This window comes from Anas acuta, chromosome 14, assembly GCF_963932015.1.
Source record: "Anas acuta chromosome 14, bAnaAcu1.1, whole genome shotgun sequence".
NCBI classification, from domain to species: Eukaryota; Metazoa; Chordata; class Aves; order Anseriformes; family Anatidae; genus Anas; species Anas acuta.
Window position 1 is genome coordinate 8,760,502 of NC_088992.1, and position 20,817 is coordinate 8,781,318.

Consider the following 20,817-nt stretch of genomic DNA (forward strand, 5'->3'; position numbering starts at 1 on the left):
TTCAACAGTGCTCATGGAAGAGTCTCGTCTTGCTTGCTGTCCTGCAGAGCTGCCCATGGTGCGGAGGGTCGGGATGATGCTGGGGTCCTGCTCTGCCCCCTGCCACCTCCTCAGAAGTGCTGCATGCTGGAGCTCAGTGTCAGGGTGGAGGATTTGTCCCCGTTAATTTCTGCTCACAGTTTCCCCTCAATTGCCTAGGTTTTCCTGATTAGTGGGCATGGCCCCTGGAAGATGCTCTCTGAAGACCACTGGGATCCAGAGAGCAGCTGGGAGCTCCCCTTGGCACTGAGAAAGCATAGCTTCTTGGGGGCCCTCTTCATCTTCATCTTCATCTTCATCTTCATCTTCATCTTCATCTTCATCTTCATCTTCCTCCTCCTCTCTGCTGCTCCCTGGGAAGGACGACAAGCAGTGAGGCTGATGATCTCTTACCTGATTACCTTGCACAGCAGAGGGGACAAGCAGGAGCACAGTGCCTGCCACACACACCCCCAGCACTGCCACCACACTTTGTCATGGTCCTCGGCATTGCCCTTGGTCCCGAAATGCCTCCCCACACCCAGACATCCCAACCCCAGGAGGGACGTCCCAGCCCCAGGAAGGGGCTTGGTGCTGAGTGGTTGCGCACACTCACATCTTCTGGAAATAAATAGTCTCCCTCCAGAGAGCCGCTCTCTCTGGTCTCTGGAAAGTGGCACGTTGTCACTTAAGATCATTAACTATTTGGCTGTGAGACGGCTGCCTGTACAGCCCGCTGCACTGCCGGCACTTCACTGGTAATGAATAATAAATTAACGCTATGACTCTGAGCCCTTCCTTTCATCAGCCAAGATTTCCAGAGGCCCAAGAATCTCAAAGGATCCTCTACAAGTGGCAGCTGACGCAATTACCTACAGGCAGCAGCTAAGTGGTGGGTGAGGTGCCGAAACGGGCTGCGGAAGCTCCTGCTCACAGTCCTCTGAACATCACCCGCACCCCGATGAGTGTCACGAGCACAAATGCAGGCAGGCGGGTGCCCCCTGCCTGGGGAAACATCCCGTCCTGCTGCCTGGGGAGGCACAGAAAGTGACTGCTAAAAGACTTCACCCACCTGCAGGTGTGTTTGCTACCCCACTTCCACGGGGGGAGATGCAGCTGGGAAGTGCCCTTCTTCGCCACCTCTCTCCTCACCTGCTAGGGAGGCAGCGAGTGTCTGTTTGGGATCCCCTCAGCAGGATAAATCCACTGGAGCATTGCACCAGGTTGCATCCCCAGCTCTGGTTCTCTTTAGGAAATCTGGGTGAAGGCCCTCAGAGAAACTCATTGCCTTCGGAGATGGAGCTGATTTCTTTGTAGATCAGACAATGCATTCTCTCTCCCTGTAATTTACCCATTAATACCCACACCCCAGGACTGTTGCAGTGAAATAATCACAAAACATCTTAAGAAAAAAAAAAAAAACACATCATGAGACATATCATTAAAACAAGACGTAAATGCTGAAGGGTTGTTGTTGTTTGTTTATTTGTTTTATTGGGTTGAGTTTCATTTCAGGCTTTATCAGGAGCTCTCAAAGTTCAGGATGAGGTTTTAGGGCAGCCTCTGCCATAGGGAATATTGCCAGGGAGGAGTCTCCTGTCTGAGCTGGAGCCTGTTGAGGTGTTAGCACTCTCGAAGGTACAGCAACCTGAGAGTCCGACGGCTTCTCCTGCAGAGAAAGGAAGCAGTACCTTAGAGACAGAACATCTGCACTTCTGCTGTTCATCCCCCCCACTGGGAAAGGATACATCACAGAGGAACTTAACCAAATCTGAACACCCTCAAAGCTATTCCAGCTCTTTCCTCTTATTGCTAACATTCAAAGACAAGATAAAGACTTAATTTAAAAGAAGAACAAATAGTCTGTAGGAAATAGATTTTATTTGTTGCAAGAGAGCTCTTCAGCAAATTACTTAACAGGGAAATGAAGATCTGTGCTAAATGTTACTTATGTTACTTCTATATACCTGAAAGAAGGAAATTCTTGGTAAATTCTCCCACCAAAAAATAAATAAATAGATAAATAAATAAAAAGAATAATACTCTTGCTAGTAGGAGAACAGGAAAACACAAAATAAAACAACTTTACTTCTCCAGCCAGTCCCCAAGACTGATTAGTTAGGTTAAGCTCAGTTGGTTCACCATTTAGTTAGTGAAGAGATTTATTTTCATACATACAGAAATGCATTGCAGAATAAACATTTGTTGGCATATGTTACACCATCAGACCCGCAGTGTGGGATGTACTCCAGCGTGCAGAAATTGCGGGGTACGACGTAGTTACTGCAGTAGCCCTGTAGATAGATGCAGTGTTGTGTTCACAAAAATGCCCTCAACAGCAGATACGTAGGAAGGGTGATGTTATGAGACACCCCCACCGCCCCTGGGCTTCCCCCAGTACCGTCCATCAGCAGATGTCAAAAAAAAAAAAGCCTAGGGACAGGGCAGGAACAGGGTGGTTTGTTCCTGCTGTGCCCTTTCAGTCTCTGCCGATGTAAAGCCTGTGTAAATATCATAAATGCTGCTGCAGTAACCGTGACAATAACTTGGATGCCAACAGAATACTGCACTATTTTTTTTATTTTTTTTATTTTGAAACTATCAGATGAAAATGGCAATTTCACCCAGTAATATCTGTGGCAAATATTGTTCAGACAGCTGGATGACTCAGGATTTTCAAATGCTCGATCACAATGCGATTAGTAATGATTTATATGGAAACTGCTTTCAGGAAAGAAATGATGGAAGAAAAGTAGACAGCTCTGCCCCTTACCTTCAGTGCAACGGTATCTGGAAAAAAGAAAAAAGAAGTTGAAGTATGACACGAATGCAATTCATCTCTTCTGTTAGTGTTGAAAGCTTTGACTGCATGTCCTGAATAAACAACTTTCAATTCAGTGGTTATTAGCAAGTGACTCTTAGACAAAAGGAATTTCAGGCAAAATTTTGTGCCATATTGGATGTTTACCACATTGGTGCTGTACTGTAATTTTTTTCAGGAGGGTTACAGCCCAGATGGAAAAGGGTATACGAAATGAAAGAAAAGAGAAAGTCATTTTCCATGATTCACAGGATGAACAAGGATATGTACTCAAAGACAAGCACATTATTGAGGAAAACAGGGCCATAAAGCTGGCAGGTACATGGAGGCAGCTTCTTATATGTATTTCTATAATACTGCTTAAATAACAGGAGTACTTAGTGAGGTGTAACTCCTCTAAAGCTTCTACAACTGCTCAGGCTCTCAAACTGCGCCTCAGTTCAGGATGACTGCAAGAAACATTCACTGCCATTCAGGAAAATAATTTGTGATTCGGCAACGTTTCAGAGGTTAAACACTGGATGTCTGAGTCGCCGGGTGGTACCACGTACATGTCACCTCCTTCATTATGCATAAACTAGCACCGAGCGCGGAGCTGTTCCCACAGTTGTTCTTACCCACTCAGTTCTGTTGCTAAAATATTACCCCCTAAGTGATAGTCTTTGATGTCAAGTCTTTTCAACACCATCTCTCTAGGAGTAAATAAGTCCTTGTAGAATGAAGCTCCTTCCAGTCTGAGGATGTTTTTGTGTTTTTAAAGGCAGCCAGCACTTAGTGAAGCACAGAGCAGGAGGCAGCAAACCACTCACCTGGGCAGCAGCAAAGGGCGAGAGCCAGCAGCACCACCACGCCTGCCGTCCTCATGGTGGCTGGGGTGTCTGTCCACCTTTTCCTCAGTGAATGCAGCCCTAATGCTGCCCTCAGATCGTAATCATGCACATACGTGTGTGTGTGCGTGCGTTCGCATCTCTCTTATCCACCCTTATTCTGAAATAACATTCCTGGTCTGTTGTCAGAGTGGTAAATCTTGATGATGCCTAGCAGATGTAAGCCATGCTGTAAGCCATAAAGAATGCTTCTTTATCAACAGGAATCACAAGAAGTTTAAATACGTTAGATACGCCCTCTGTGTCATTATTTGAAGTGAAATATATGACAGGTGCTTTCTGAAGGACCATGGAAAATTCCTGTGGGCAGAAGAACAACTGTACAAACCTAAAGAGAGAATGCTGACAGATTTCCTCTATGTGCACGTTATCAGTGCTACACGCAGGGCTTTCTCACGAACAAAATTTTGTTGATCTGAAATGAACGGCTTCCAGAAAGAAAGGTCTTTTATTTTCATGCCTCATCCCATAAAGCATCATTAAACTGCAGTAAATCCAGGAAAACTGTGAACTGGGAGGTCAAGCAAGAGGGTGTCCCAGACACTGAAGGGAGTCCTTGGACTATAGAAGCACATGAGAAACTTTTACAGGCATCTGCAAAGAAGTAACAATTGCTATTTTCCCTAAAAACCATTAGCATCGTTTAGATTTGCAGCAGCAGACTGATAGCCTGATGATGACAGAACAAAGCCTGTAGCCTGGATCCCACAAAATCCAGACTGGAAATGTCTGCTTCATCCATCTGCCCATCTCAACATAAATCCTTTGTTTTACCACCAAAGCATCCTTTTTTTTAAATGACTTCATTCCACCAAGGAAAAAGAACACTTAAGGGAGACATTATTCTTTAGAAGGGATATGCCCAATTTATTTATGTTTCGCTTGTGTGGATCAAAAGCCCACCAATTCAATACACAAACAAAGGACAAAAGCAAAATAATTTTCACAGACAATGCACCAATGACAGAGGTCACACTCTTAAAACCAGAAGTATACTTTGTCCTTGGACTGCAAAAACTTCTTGGACTCACAAGGAGCATGATGCTATTAAGAACTAAGAGAGAAGACAAGCAGACAGGATTAGAAACAAGCTTTAAAAAGATATTTATTTTAAAATATGTGGAATAAAATCCCAAGATGAGGGAAAATCTAGAAACATGTCATTTGGAGGTCCCAGAAAAACAGGCATGGCCCACTCATGACTGAAAAATACGGGCTTTGCTATGCTTTTAGGTAAGGGCTGTGCTCAGGAGGCCAGGCAGCAGCTCTGGGCTTGCTCATCACCAGGCTGAACTGCTTTGCTGATGGTGCCTGCATGGGGAAAGTGCACTAGAAATACCTTAGTAGAGATCTGCTAGCCTCACCAGTTCAGAGCACTATTTCAACTGTCTAAAAGGGTCTGAACACTAATGTAGTCTGAGTATCATTTATGTGCAAAGTCACACAGCTGAGGTTTATGCATCTGTATTTAATTTTCTGCCTTTTATGACAGTGAGGGGAGCAAGATGTTGTTCTTGTTATATCCCAGAGCTATGAGCATGGAACATATTCAGCCTGGCATCATCATTCAACAAATCAGAAGAAAACGTTGCATGAGGCAGAGCATTAAACAAGACAAAGAAATGTTGCTGATTTAGTTTATTGAGAAAGAAAATCAGGAGTGAGCTGAGTTCCCCAGAGAGCGAGATGAACTGAGGTGAGATCTCTAGCTGGGATTTGCCAGTGGGGATCCTGTGGTGAATTCTCTCAGCACTGATATTCAGCATTCTCCAAAATGGCTTAAAGTGAGAGTCCCATTGCTGTCCCTGAAAGTGCGGAGAGAGAAAAATGGATTAGACACGGAGCCCTGTGTGCTGTAATCTGTTCTTTCACTTGGTTTCTAGAGAATTTAGGATCCTGCCCCGAGCCAAAAACTGGGGGACTCGGAGTCTCATTAGCTATTTGATTATGAAGAAATGAGTGAAATCATTTAACCCATTCAGAAAAATATTGGGGGGAACTGTAACGAAATTCCAAATTTAATTTTCTTTGCAATAAGCAAGAAAAACACCATTCAGGTTAATTGTCTTCAAACCCTCCATACTAATAAACCAGACATAGCTCTTTGGACTCTGACGAAAAAAAAAAAAAAAAAACAAAACAAAAACACAAACGAGCGGTTGGTACAATGCCTGCTATTCTTTTCTGCCCCGAATGCCTGGTCAGCAAAGAAAGCAGAAACCGTGCAAATTTGTGCCTGTAGGAGGCAGCCGACAACGCGAACGCGCCCCGCGGTTGTTGCACTTACACGACTGCATTGCAGAAGTTGCACTTGTTGCCGTACGTTTTGTTGTCGGAGCCACAGAGAGGCATGTATTCCATCGTGCAGGCAGGTTTGGGGTAGCCGCTGCAGTCAACCTGCAGAACAAGAAGCCTTAATGCAAAGGGTGGGAAGTGGTCAATAGCAGAAGGGCTTGAACCCCTAACTGCGGCTGCAGTGCTAACGATAGTGATCTAACTAAAAATAATTAACTTCCTTGCACGATCTGATATCGACTGAGGTGTGATTCTCCTATGCCAGAATTTAATAATATAAAAATAGAGCATAATTTCCTGTTTAAGAGATGTATATCACAGCCCGGCTGCTGCATTTCCAAGCTGCAGCAGCAGCTCACTCACTGAACGTGCCGTGCTTACAGTCACATTGCACCATGTTCCCGACCTGGCCAGGAAATTAGATGGAAAAACGCTGGTGTCTGGAGAAGAGACAGCACTGATACCTGTATAATGGTCCCATATCTCTCCCATAGGCTTAAAATATCAGCACTTAGCTAGATGCCATGGGAGTGGGCTTTTGTTTCTTTGTGAAATGGGTACTGCACTCGCTGAGGGGCATTGTAGTACAGGGAAAAAAAAAAAAAGTATATGGTTACAGGAAGAGGCTGGAGAATTTCATGGGAGAGAAAACCATTGAGGCTCACTGACTGCACAGAAATCACACCTAGCTGAGTTCCATCACCTGCAAATAGCTGGAGGTTGGAATAGTGTTCAGGAAGACCTGTATTTACTCACCCTACTTTTACTCTCTCCCGACACAGTCCCTATGGCCCCTAAGAGTGAGCTCTGCATCAAGCCACCATGGGCTTGATGGCCCACTGGTCTGACCCCAGTGATGGCCCTCTGTTCTTACTCTCAGCTCTGCCTTGATGGATTATTTCTGCTGATGATCTTTTACCAATCCTTTCCTGTGCATTCACCCTCTTCTTTTTCTGACATTATCCACATTAATGTGTATTACATGTGCAGAAGGCAAAATCTTCCCTGTGCTGAAACCCAAGTGATGCTCCTGATGCTGTTACAAACACTGGCTGTGTTTCCACTGAAATCAGTAGGACCAGAAGCCAACCCTTCATTAGGCAGCTCACACTTACTGTAGCAACTTCCTTCTTACATTTGCCATCATACTTCTTGCCGACGCTGGTCCCTTGCTCTCTAGGATGAAAAAGATCGATGTTAGGGAACTCTGCCTGCACCCTGCTGTGCCACACTCCATGTCCCAGCAATGCTGATCAGCCACAGGTACAGGAGATGTCCAGCTTCAGCTGCTCACAGTGCCAGAGACACCAGCCCTGGAAGCACCCCTGCCTCTGAGCACATTCAGGGCTGGCCTCCAGGGGAGGCTGCCTTCAGCCACCTCCCCAGGGGGCTTGGCCTGGGTCCCCCCCAGACACAGGATGGTACCCAATGGTCTCAAGTGCTATTGCTCTGTGGCACTGGGCATAGAAGAGGCCTCGGTAGAAATCCCATGCCAGCCTCATGGTTGCCTCCCCAGGCAGCTCTCACCCGCAGTACTCACACGTTGTGGGCACACAGCATGCACTCGTTGTCGTAGGTGACCCCGTCAGTGCCACAGACAGGGCTGAACATCTTGTTGCAGAGTAACGTCATTTTGCCTTCCTCGTTTGTCATGTTGGGATACATGCTGCAGTCAGCCTGTTGAGGGAACATGCAACAAAGCACTGGTGAGGGCTTGCTTGCAGGAAGCAAGTAGACCCGGAGAGTACATGCATCATTTGGCCTTCTGGGATGTCACCACAGCAGGAAAAAAATCTTTTTTTGGGGGGTGTCATTATGATGAAAGTTCACCTGAGGATGACCAATACAAAATTCTGACATATCTTGTGCTCTTATCTAGTGTTTGAATTATTTATTAGGCAAATCAATACACAGCTTTGGCTGCACAGCAAATAAGCCTGCCCCTTGCTTTGCCATTGGTTTCACTTACAGGGACAGCTTCCTTGCATTCTCCATCATGGTCTTTGCTGATATTGGTTCCATATTCTCTGCAGATGGGAAAAAAACAAATATTAGGAAGTCCAGCAAAGACTTCTTGGTGCACCCTAGGTGCTGGGAATAAGTACCTAAGACACGGGAGGGAGGGGAGGACTGACTCTTTGCAATCTATCTGTGTATATATGTATTTGAGAAGGTAGTGCCATCCTCCCTGACCAGCTGGCACTGAGTGGCTGGCAGGAACATAAAGACCCTGAGACCTTTAGAATCATTTTGGATGGTTCAGAGTCGATCATCTCCATCTTTTTGCTCCTTCTTGCTGGGATGAGATGTGCCCTAGGGGCTGTCATCTGGCTCATCCTCGAGATGGAGAAGAAAAGCCTGAATAAATTACACCAGCAAAAGAGACACAGTAACTAAAGTGATGTCTAGGCAACGGAGTGTCACGCAGTGCTACCCAAGCTCATTCCGAAGGAATTGACATAAGTGACACATGACAGATCACTGTTTGTTGGGAGGGGTTGCTGCCAGGAGCCCCAAGCACTGCTGTCTGCTTGCAGGATGAGCTCCCCTACGCAGTACGCACATGTTGTAGGCACACAGCAGGCACTCGTTGCTGTACGTGACTCCATCGGTGCCACAAACGGGGCTGAGTTCCTTGGTGCAGAGCAACACCTCTTTGCCTTCCTCATTCGTAGTGTTGGGAAACCTACTGCAGTCCACCTGTCAAAGGAACGCACAGCAAGAGGATGGAGAAGGCATTTTATGATTATCTCTCATTTTGCATGTGGCAGTGACCGGACCCAACCTCCCCACAGTGGGTTTTTCACTGCCACAGCACAAACGTGTGTTGGTGTCTTTCTAGGAACAGGCAAATCCTTCCTGCCAAGATCTCTCCATGCAGAGAGGGAAGAGGAGGAGGAGCAGCAGGAAGGGAGAGTTACAGCAATGCAGCCCCCCACAGGGATAAACCAGCAGGGATCTCTTACGCTTTCTAGGCATCATTTTGCACAGGCTGAGCATGGGTCCCTCACTCTCATGTTCTCATGGCCCCTCCAGTGCATTTCCATTAATTCTCTTTCTTTCTCAACATACACAGAGTTTTAATCAAAGGAACAAGTCTAAAGACCTGGCGTTTGGAAGCTGGAAAGTCTCACAGTATTTTGTTCTTTCAGTAAGTTGTTTTGGGGTAGTTTCTGATACCATAGTCTATTGCCATCAGTTTAGAACCAGTCACATATGACCAGCTTTAAGCTTAGACCAGTTTAGAGTTTGTCAGAAATTAATTAATCCAACAATTTTATATTACTACTGCATTATTAACATACAGCATAGATGTAGAGCGCAGAACAGCATAATTTAATATTTTACACTGAAGGATCTGATTATAGCAACACTAATTAAGTAAGAAAGGAAGGGAAAAAAAAGAAAAAAAATCTCCTACTCACCTCAACCCCAAAGGCAGCATCTAGGAAAAAAAGAACAGAGGAAAAAAAAAAAAAGTGAAACAAAGCCAATGTGATCAATAATATCTCAGTTAATTGGAAACCTAGATGTAAAATTCCAACACAGAGGACCAAACTGAATGATTTCCACTGACTGGTTTCCTGAAGTAAGTAAACCATGTATGACTTTTTTTAAAATGGTGATAAGTATAATTGTTTCTTATTGCTGGCTGATTAAATGTGTTTTTGAATGGCTTTGTTCTTTTTTTTTTTCTTTTCTTTTAAAGAGATTGGTAGACTTATTAATTGAGAAAAGAATAGCTTTTCCTTCCTTATCTTTTTACATATCCGTTCTGACCCTAGAAAACAGCTATTGCATATCTGAAAAGAAACCTGAATCAATACAGATAAATGCAAATGCAAATAGTCACGTACAGGATAAGCAAACATATACAGCATCTGTTGTCAGGGATATACAATCTAAAGAAGCTGAGTGTTAAAAAAAATAACACTTGTCTTTGATTTTGTAATTTCATGAGATGTAAATACATAAGGAGAACATCAGACTCGGGCTTGTTTGCATCTCTTGTTTCTCCATTAGCAGCAAAAGCATTGCAGGAAAGCTGCCAGGTTTCTATACAGAACTTGCCTGTACCATTACAATATTTTTGTGACTAGTCGCTGGAGGTCTGACCACCTCATTGCGGCCGTGTTTCAAGCAGTTACCCACTCTCTGTAATTGTACAACAAGTGTAAGCATTGTAACAGTGCCAAGAGTGCAAAAACGTGTAACAACACCTGTTAGGAGCACAGAACTCCAGACACCCAGCTACAACATTTAACACCATCACGAAATCTACTCCTGCATCCTGTGAGATGCCAGTGCAGGGAGGCAGCCTGGCTCTTTGTGGGAGAGCCTCTATTAGATGGCTACTACCTTATTCTCTTTGGGATAGCCAGGACACTCAGGTACAAAGCCTCTGTAACACCCTGAGGGTTACTCACCTGGGAAGCAGCAAAGCACTAAAGACAACAGCACAAAGACGCCTGCCATGGTCGTGGTGGAAGTACTGCCCGAGTCCACAGGCTGCCCGCTGGTGCTCTGCTCCTGAGATGGTCTCTCCAAGGCGGGCAGCAAATATATACAAACGCAGTGTCTAAACTGTTCAGCTGTAACACGAAGCAACCAGCTGAATCTGTCACTGGTACAATGAGGCCAGTAATATTTATTGAGGTCTTGACCTCCAGGTAATGGTCTGCGTCTCCTAGGCAATTGATTTTGGCTGGACATTCGGTTAATAGCTTGAGACAAGTGTCACATGCTCTCATTGGTCAAAACCAAACAAACAGCCTTTTAGATCAAAAAAAAAAATTCTTTAAGACTGCAGTAGAAACCTAAGTAGCACAAAATATTGAGGAGAGCAAGCTGCAGTTCTTCCATTCATTTCTATAGTGACATCTCCCAGCACGGAGTAGCGGAGGCTCAGGACCACCCCATCTGCAGCTCAGGCTACGAAGAAGCTCTGCTTCCTACTCAGTATCGGAGGGCCAGCATGAATTTCTGCATTCCTCGATGTTCACCACTAGGTATGAACACAGGTCAGCGAGGCTTTGCCATCAGCAGAACTGATTAAGTATTGCCAGGTGAGGCTGGCAGGACCACATCTATCCTGCGAAGTTAATGGTATTTAACATTGATTTGATAATGGAAAGAGCTTGGCAGTTTCACCACCTAGGAATAGAAGAGCTCAGTAGAAGACTTGAAAGCGGGTTAAATTCTGTGAAACACCACTAAAAATGTCACTTGAACCTTATCAGCAGGGAGCACTTATTTACAGACCTAGTCACAGTTAAATGAATTGATTCAAAGTGTTCTGCCAAGCCATCTTAAGAACAAACGACTCTGAAGTTTGGGGAACTTATTTACACTAGGGCACCAGCTATGCCTGAAAGTACAGTAGATCCTTTCCCTCTACAGACATTTCAGAAAGTAATACTAAAAACATAGAGCCTGTCCCAGTTTTTCTGTCTGTCTCGCATGTCCAGCCTTCACACCACCTTTTTTCAAGTGGCTCCTTCCTGGGAGGAGCTCTGGACCCCTGCTGATTTAGCAGGCTTAGTTTTGCAGCCCTCAACCTCAGGTTTCTCACCATGCTTCCTTTGACAGGTCCAAAACGGCAAGGACACCTGTAGTATTTTGCCACGGGGACTTCAGCATCGTGGGAGATGCAGAGCAAGAGATGCTTTATGGGTGCTCCCTTGAACAAACAAGGCAGCACCCATTAATCTGCCAAAATTCAGCTGAAATCACTGAAAGCAAGCCCAAGGAACCGTGTTGGTGTCTGATGCATTGCAGTAGTCTAAAAGGTATGATTTGATGTTTAAATGTACAAATCACAGTATAGTGCATGCAATCATGTATACTGGGCACTGGCACGTTAAGGATGCCGCAGCACGGATGTGTGAATATATAGATTACATTTCAACATGAAAAGATGGGTTTCCTTAGAGGGAGAAGCATTACATTTTTTTTTCCTGCTGGGCTTGCTTCTATAAATTACAGGAAGCATGCATGAATATTTCAGAGAGATTTGGCACATCTTCAAGATATATTGTCCTTATGTGTCTTGTGGAATACGTCTCTGGAAACCAGAGACTTCTCCCCTTAGCACCTAGAGGAGCATGCCAGGGCTCCTGTTGCTCGTTGCCTGCATAAGCTGATGGTTGCACAGCTGAGGGTTCACCTTTCTGTGCCAAATACGAGTTTTGGCACTGCCTTCTTGAGCAATGCAGTGAGACCACCGTGAGCTGTCCTCACCATCCTTCCTAGCCAGACCTGGCAGCTTCCAGCAGGTTGCCTCATGCCCATGCAGTGCTGTGCTGTGCTCCATCCTGCTCCTTGCCCCAGACAGGCTGCTCCCCAAGGCAGGACTGACCTCTCTCCCAATGGGTGGAGAGCACCTTCCTGCCAAAGGCTGCCGTGCATTGCCTGCACACACCACAGAAAAATTTTCCACTGCAAGTGCCCCAGGCTCAGGGCTGGATCTGGCTCTTCCTGGCCCTGAGCCACCAGCAGGTTTCCTCAGCCCACAGCAATGCCCGTCTGTTTCTCAGCAGATTAATTCCCTCCCTGGCTCACCACGCAGCCCACAGACACACCAGGGAGACTGAAATCTACTGAATTAAGGCTGACTGGGGAGCACTGCTCTCTCTTGAGCCGCTTAGGTACAAGGCACAAAAACACCACCCAGAAACCACCCGCTATCAGCACGTGGAGCAGACTCACAGCCAACATCCGCAGCCTCCCCATCCAGGGCTGCAGCTCCAGCTTGTCCTGCCTTTGGTAAGAGCATGGAAAAAACCCACACTGGTTAAGCTCATTCTGTAGCATGGGTTGTTCATAGCTACCCCCAGAAATACAGACAGAAAGGATTTCATCTGCAATCCTGCCACTAATCTTGTGCTGCAGTCCACTGAATTATGGTCTTTTAGTCCTCAAAGTCAGGTACAGCATATGGCTAATGGCTGTTTGGCTAAAGGGAAATTCTTAGGTGTGCAGAAGCCATCACAAGGGCAGAGAACTGTAAGTAAGTAAAGAGAGGGTTACATTTTAAGGCCATGAGCTCCAGAGGGTCAGCAGATGGCAGGATCTGGCCATTATGCAACATCCTCTCCCTTCTACGCAAGGAATTCTTTGTTTTACATTTCCCATTATAATTTCTTATTAACATTGATGTCATATTCTCTGGAAGGCTCTAACTGAAGTTAGGGCATTTTCTCAGCAATTATGTGACCCCTCAGTGCAAGTAATACGGTAATAGATGAATGACAAATGATTTAACTACACTTTTCTAAACATTCATGGGTTCTGTCACATTATTTTCATCAACAATCCATTGCAAAAAGTAGAAATAACAATGATTAGTTGTAGCTGTTTCATGAACTTGTCTCTAACCACTCCAAAATGTCCGCTAAATACAACTCAAACTGCAGTTTCCATCTTTGTCTTTCTTTTGGCCACAGAGTGGCCAATAACTGTTTGAACTGAGCCACACGTCTGGAGAAATCAATGCAGAACAAATGGAAGATCTGTCTCTCACCTAGTGCCTGAAGGTGCTGTTTGAGCAAACCAATAAAGCAAATAAAATCACTGATATATTTAAAACATATCACTATGAAAATATATTCATGTGATTAAGAACTTACTAAACAGAGTTTGATTCAGGTAACACCACTGAATGTTTTCCTGAACTAAGAGGACCCTGGGCAGAACTTTGTACCCTGCAGATGAAGGCTAACATGGTTTCACGTTACTTATGTGATGAATTAAGTGTACCGGGCCCCACTGCGAGGACAGCTGTTGACAAGTGGGAACACAGCCAGCAGAGGCCACCAGGCTGGTCAGGGGCTGGAGCACACGGGACATGCAGGGGAGGCTGGAGGAGCCGGCTTTCTTCAGCCCAGAGAAGAGGGGGCTGTGGGGATCTCATTGCTATCTGCAGCTCCCTAACAGGGTTACAGAGAAGATGGAGCCAGTCTCCTCAAAGCTGCCCAGAAGAACGACAGCATTCAAACTGAATACAAGGAAACATCCTTCACCACAAGGGTGGTCAAGCAGTGGTGTAGGAACCGGACAGGAGTCTCCTACTTCAGTGATATTCAAGCCACGACTGATCAAGGAAGGTCTTGAGCATCCTGAGCTGACTTTGACCCTGCTTTGAGCAGGGGTCAGGCTAGAGACCTCCAGAGAACCTTTTCAACCTGAATGATTTTATGTGTACAATACTTAAACAAGTGTTCTCTCCTGTGGGTGACTTTTGTTAATGAAGGAACATAAAATTTCTCCCTGGCCCAGGAGAGCAGCCTCAGAGCTTTCCTACAATTTTTGCTAAAGGCCACGTGTAAGAGATACAAAGAGCTCCCAGTGTATTTTTATGGGGAATGGCCAGAAATAGAGTGCATATCAAAAAGAGTAGGTTACAATATTTGTTAAAAAGCAAACAAACAAACCCCACAAAATTATTCAAATTCAAGACTGTTATTAGTTCCCAATGATTCCAAAGTCTCTCTACTGCTGCTATAGCCCAGACCCCCCGCCATCACATTTCTGCAGCGGAGCATCAGCCTTCAAACCTACAGAAAAATTATCTGCACCAAAAAAAAAAAAAAATCATTTGCCAAAATAGCAACTCCTTTGCTGCAGTGCTGCAGCCTGGTGCAGACACAGATCTCAGCACCACCAGCTCTGAGGACATACCTTTATTCCCCGCCAGCTCGTGCTACGCTCCAGTTCTGGGCAGGTTTCTGGATGGCGAGGGCAGCAGGTCAGGGCTCCACGCCCCTGGGCAAGTGTTACTTGTGTGAATGGAGGCAAAACACTAGAACAAGCAGCAGAAAAGGAAGGCAATAAGCAGCAGGACATTTGGCTCGACAATGGCTCAGGCTGTTACTCTTTGGAGCAAATATACTACAGGGAAGGTAGCTTGGAGGTAATGCAGGAGATGTTATCCTGCAGCTGGCCAGAGGAAGTGGAAATCATCGGTTTAATCAGTTTTCGTGACACTTCAGTGATCTCAGCTGTGCACTGCTGAGTGCTTCGTTTCGCTACAGCCCAAGCAGTAATGCAGAGGAGGCAGCTGGGGGGAGCAGCAGCCAGCCTGGGAGCGGTGCTGCCCACCAGGAGACAGCCAGCGTGGCAGCTTCACTGCTCGGGCTGTAAAAGTCTCTTTCAGGAGCTGGGGTTTGGGAAATTTTTTTCCAACGATTATAAAAAAAATAATAAAATTGATTCTTATCTGCATGGAGATGTTATTTATAGCTCAATGCGTAGTTAAAGTAGAGTGAATAAGTGTGTTCTGCCATGAAAGTAAATTGCTCCGAGGTTATGTAAACCAGGGGAATAGTTGAACACATCTCTAAAGGGCAGCAGATGAGGCATTTTTGTGCTACCAGTCATCTAGCAGCATGTGTCCCCAGAATAGCATGCAGCAGGGGGATTGTGGCTGTGTCCCTTGGATTTGAAACAGCTACATAAGTCACCAAAGAGTGGTGTTGCCAAGACAGACTTATAGGCAAAAATAAGATATATTTATTGACTAGCTAGCAGGGCTGGAAGAAGCAATTCAGTATGGTTGGGATGAGTAATTGCTACGTGTTACTGAGCAGCAAAGAGGAATACTAAAGGCCTCAGGGAAGATCTCTTGATCCCTGGACAGCTGCATCCCACAGCTTGCTTGCAGAGGGCTAGGTGTCCTGGGTAGGACTACGACATGAAAGCTGGCTGGGGAGGCAGGTTACAGCCTCCCATGAAGCACAGGGATCATCTCTTCACAGCAATCTGCCAAGTCTCATTAATTTATCATAGGAACATGCCTTCAGTGTTTCTTGCCCTCGGTTCTGTTTCATAAGATTGACAGCAATGTCTATGGACCACAAAGCGTTTCTGACAGGAGGGTAATTAACCTTTGGTGTTTACATCTCCCTCTGCTAGATAAGTTACACACCAAGTCTGTGCATTTTGGGAAGGACCAGCTGCAAACAAGTGATGTTCTTGAGCAGAGGAACAGGAGCGCTAGAATAACTTTTTCTGAGTCCTACCTGGGCTTGTAGGTGACTGAGGAACTTTACTCATTGAGGAAATGGCCAAAGCCTTAGACTCAAGGCTCTGGGATCAGCCCAGTTCTGCTAGCAAGACCCTCCCACCACCTGTGGCCCCTTGGGCCAGGACCCGGGTATTGCTTCAGGCAGGCTCAGCACAGGCGAGCTGAGGCTCTGCCCTCCTTTGGGGAGCTAGAGAGGCCAAAGTTTATACACAGAATAGGCAAAGTTTTCTTTCCAATGGAAGCCACAGGCAGATGCAATGCAGAGCAGGAATAAGGAGAGCATCAAACAGAAACATGTTGCTGGATCTCAGCCAATAAACTAGCAAAAATTCAATGAGTAACAACATCTGAAAAAGACAAATGAAGGTGGTTGCTTTTGTTTGTGGAAAAAAAACCAGGAACCTCTGGATTTGGGATGAATGATGGTTTGCTTTTTAAGAAGGCTCCTGTAAATAAAGAAGCAACAAGGGATTTTCTTTCTGAGAGACAGGGTGCAATATCAATTTCATATCCTCCAGAGTGGCTAAGAATGAAAATACACAGCTCTCCCTGGTGGGTAAGAGAAGGAGATGAGAATGAGAGAGAACATGCTCCATGGTGCTGTAAGCAGGACACTTCTCTGGAACAGGAGGAGCTGGATGGAGAGAGTTTCTATGTCTGGCAGACCATTAGGACCCTAACTTAAGACACTTCTTCCTTCATTGTTAACATCAAAAGAAAGAAGAACAATTTAATTCATTCTGCAGAGCTGGGCCTTAGTGAGACCACTGGCCGAGTCTTTGCAGCTGGACATGGCTGAAGTGCCATTGGTGCTGGCAGAAAGGAGCATGTTGCTGAATTAGAGGCTTTTACTACTGCATGGTTATGAGCAAGAAATAGATAGCAGGTCTTTTACCACCTCTGAATGATTGCATTAGCAAAGTAATGCAGTTACTGACTTAATAGGTGTGCGATGACTGCTGTGCTGTGTGTGATCCTATGGCCCTTGCACCCGCTGGCTTGGCACTGTGCCCCGTTTGCAACCTGACAAAAATTCTCGTATCGGGCCTTGGAAAAGGTACGCTGTGCTCTCCTGATGCTGTCAGAGGAGGCTGTTTGTGCATGCTTCCGTAGCAAAGAAACAGATCTGTGACTTGTCTCATATTTTGCATCTTTTTGCCATCCTTCTCTTCATGTATTTGAACGCAGCCTGTGGAGAATAGCAGTGTTAGGAAGCTAGCATTAAATCACTGCCAAACAAAATGTCAACAGAAGGTATACGCATCGCTTCTGTCCATTCGTACGCTGCCTGCTCAGCATCCGGCTGACATCATTTGGGATGCTGCCACGGATGGCAATGGGAGTTCGGGCCGCCTCGTGCTTTGCGTCCGTTCTTATTCACTGGGATTACTGCTGTGCCCGAGCCCCCTGATGCTTCTTGTCACTGCACGTCCCGCATTCTCTGAAGGAGGGAAAGTCTGCCATTAGAGACCCAGTGTGCCCATTTACCCAAAGGGAGGTGGATGCTGGGAATGTAAATAAACCCCCAAATGATGCAAGTGGAGGAGAGTTCATTTGAGTTAACCACTGACAATGAAGTCGTTTGAGCATTTCTGCTATAATCCTATCAGTCAACAAAACTATGACAGCTGAATAAGCTGCATCACTTGGATTACCACTCCGGCTATTTTGTTTTCTCTTCTAAATCTTCATGATATCCCCCTGAGCACAAACAGCAAGTGGAGATGAAGGAGAATGAATTGGAAAAGCACGGGGAGAAGCCAGGGGCTAGGGGACTGTCACTCGGAAGGCATGCTCTTTCTGTCAGGCTGACACATTATAGGCACAGATCCCACATTCATTGATGTAAGTGAAACCATCTGTGCCACAGATCTGGTCCTGGTCTGGCGCTTGGCCAGGGGGCCCCGACTGCCATCCTCCGCAGTGCCCTTGTGGCTAAGCCTTAAAGGAAACAGACAACAAGTTTCAAGCAATACGTTTCCAAATACTCCTCATCCTTCAGAGGAGTTGAAGGGAATTAAAGTTTTGCTTCTACGAATGAAAAATAGGCAGAAAAGAATATGCTATGCAAACTCTCTTTGTTTGCAAATTCACAGTATGTTTAAACTTATGGGGCTGCACCTCAGCTGGTGGAAATCTGGAAAGCCCTCCCAGGCTGGGTGGCTGTGTGCCAGCTGGAGATCAGCTCCCTCCCTGGGCTGCTTTTTTCTTATCTACATCTTGATCAGTGGAGAGCACGCAACCAGAGTCCAGAACATGGCAAGGAATCAAATACAGTTGTATCAAATGATAACAGGAAGAGAACGGATGGTTCTGAGTATCAACATGGTGATGGACAAAATAAATGGGTGCCAGAATTATGTACTCTTAAGTATAAAGGGCTGAGGAAATATTTTTTTAGTCCCCCAAATTATTTCCTTTGCTAGCAGACAGTTAAATAGACCTTTGCAACTGATGCACTGAGTTTGTATAATTATTTCTGTATTTCCTTTACCTGAGCAACATCTAGTTATAGAAGTGGTAAAAACAATATCATTGAAACATTTTTGTGCCAGGAGAACAGTTTAAAAAATCAGTGGGATGAGCTGCGTCATTCTCAAGCACCCCTCAAGATCAGCAACAGAGAATTTAGGCCCATCCACACGCCTCTAGCAAATGCAACATATGGAAGAAAAGCTAAAACAAGGCAGATTATCAGCAAACAGTTTTGAAACCTATAGCTTTTTTTGGTAAAGAGTTTGAATGATGTTTAGGTACAGAGGCTGTCAGTGAAAAGGGTTTTTTTCAAGTCAGATGGGTGAGTGCTGATATACACCATGCTGATAAATGATCAAAAAAATCTTACAGCTCAATATAAAAAGACTATGTTAAGTACTGTTTTCTAAATCCCACTTATCAATCAAGAAATTAAATGATTCCCCTCATTCTTCCTCCTCGTTTTTTGTTGTAAGAAAAATGACTACAGTCTCTGAAAACATTGATAAGGCTGTAAAGACAACTTTGACAAATAAGGAAGGGGAGAAAACATTTATAATTTTACAATATCTCTGCAATATGCATTTACAAGTCACGATTCCTGAGGCTGGACCATTCTCAGTGTGAAATACATGGGAGTTCATCAGCTCCAGTGCTGCTCAGGAGCTTGGTCCCCAGAGCCAGAGCAGCTGCGAGGCGCTGTGCAGAGCCAGACCTGCTGTGGTTTAGCAGCAAATTTTAGGTGCCTGATGTTGCACTTGCAAAAGGCACTGGGGAGTCAGTGTTGTTTTTTTTCCTTCACTGTATTCTTGCCTGAGCACATGAGGCTGCACCTGCAACTATTGCTGTTCATGGAAAGAGTGCAAAAATAATAGTCCACTAAACCCTGCCCTTGCATCCGATCCTTTAGCACCTCTTTCCAAGTTTAATAAATACATAAATAAATAAAAGCTTAGCTTGACAATTGAAAGGTCTTTGAGAGTAACCTGACCGCTCTGAAACTGCCCAGGCTTTTGCCCCAGGTGAGTAAGAAAGTCAGCCTTTCAGACCTGAAGGTCTGCAGCATCGTGCATCTGAGAAGCAAGGGGCAGGAGGCTGGAGCAGCTCAGCACCCTCATTGCTCCTTCCTATCTCACAGGCTGCCAAGCACTGAGCTCAGGAGATGATCTCTTGGTGCTCTCCAGCACAGGAACCTCTGGCTATCTATGGCCAAGCAGGCATCCAGCCAAGTCAACTGTACCTTAAAACCATCTTTCAGGTCTCTTCGTGACTCTGTTGACCTGGTATTGTTCTACCTCTCTCCCGTGCCAACAGGATTCAGTGCTTCCTCTTGAATGTGCTCATCTCTGCCTGGCCGTTGCTTCTGTATCACCATGAAACAAAAAGAAATCGTTTAACTAACAGACCCTCAGTAAGTGACCCTGGAACAGCTGAAAAACAGCAGTGCAGCACAGCAAATATCTCTGTCCATGAGACGGCAGCTGCCCTACTTTTATAGAGTGATATTGCTTCATGAAACACCCCCTGAGCCTGGGTGAATATTTAAACTCCAATATCAGGCTTTTGCCATTTTTTGTGGTTTATTCCATTTTGTACTTTTACACGAAACCTACTGGCAAATACTGCATGGCAACTGCGTCTAATGACCGCTTTGGCTTCTGCCCTGGATTGCCCCGACTTCTTCCCGACTTTGTGCCTGTCTGAGTTCATGTTTGCCTTTGGTGTCATCAAACAATGAGTTCCACAGAGAAGGATTTGGCACGTCTGTGCCTGACTAATGTCATTCGGTTGGATCCTGACAGCTTTACTGAACAGGCCTGCAAAAGCCAGTATCGGAGCTAAGTCCAAGTGAAAGCCTGCCAAATCCACGAAAACTTTGTTCAGGTCTTATCCCTCAGGATAACCAAGTAACAGTTAAACTAGATTAAAGCAACATATGTTCTGCAAAAACACTTTAACAGCAAATGGCAAGAAGGTTATATAAACCAAAGGAACGTTTACATTAGGACACAGACTCAAGAAAAGCACAATAAGCCATTGTTAGTTACAAATCATCTTGAAAAGTACATGCCAGCCATGGAATCTAATAGCATGGAGGTACTATGGCCTCGTTCCCTGATACAATACCCACAGTATCTCCAAGTCAGGAACATTTGCCTTCAGCCTATTAATCTAGCCTGACAATTCAAAGAGCCACTTTCTGAACTGGTCCAAATAATTGTGTTTCTCTGGTAAACTACAATGGGGCATTGAAGGAGGGAGGCTTTAGCTATAGCCCAAAATAAATCCTTTAACCC

The 20,817-nt window shown here is 45.2% G+C and overlaps 2 protein-coding genes across 3 annotated transcripts; both read right to left on the reverse strand.

The window, feature by feature from the left end:
• Nucleotides 1–1,474: 1,474 nt before the first annotated feature.
• Nucleotides 1,475–3,879, reverse strand: LOC137864227 (ovomucoid-like). Its single transcript, XM_068698145.1, has 4 exons — nt 3,649–3,879; nt 2,792–2,808; nt 2,197–2,312; nt 1,475–1,687 (listed from the first exon to the last, which is right to left on the reverse strand). Exons 1-4 carry the CDS (start codon nt 3,701–3,703, stop codon nt 1,642–1,644), a joined length of 234 nt encoding a protein of 77 aa, XP_068554246.1. The 5' UTR covers nt 3,704–3,879; the 3' UTR covers nt 1,475–1,641.
• Nucleotides 3,880–5,349: 1,470 nt separating this feature from the next.
• On the reverse strand, nt 5,350–15,030 carry LOC137864529 (ovomucoid-like). 2 transcript variants are annotated; one of them, XM_068698672.1, is made up of 8 exons: nt 14,915–15,030; nt 14,701–14,821; nt 8,585–8,721; nt 7,991–8,048; nt 7,562–7,698; nt 7,137–7,197; nt 6,014–6,123; nt 5,350–5,531 (listed from the first exon to the last, which is right to left on the reverse strand). In XM_068698672.1, the coding sequence occupies exons 1-8, from the start codon at nt 14,980–14,982 to the stop codon at nt 5,486–5,488; spliced, it is 738 nt and encodes a 245-aa protein (XP_068554773.1). In that variant the 5' UTR covers nt 14,983–15,030; the 3' UTR covers nt 5,350–5,485. The 2 variants fall into 2 exon arrangements, with proteins under 2 accessions (XP_068554773.1, XP_068554772.1); XM_068698671.1 differs by lacking the exons at nt 14,701–14,821; nt 14,915–15,030 and adding exons at nt 9,447–9,466; nt 10,449–10,749.
• Between the last annotated feature and the right edge of the window lie 5,787 nt (nt 15,031–20,817).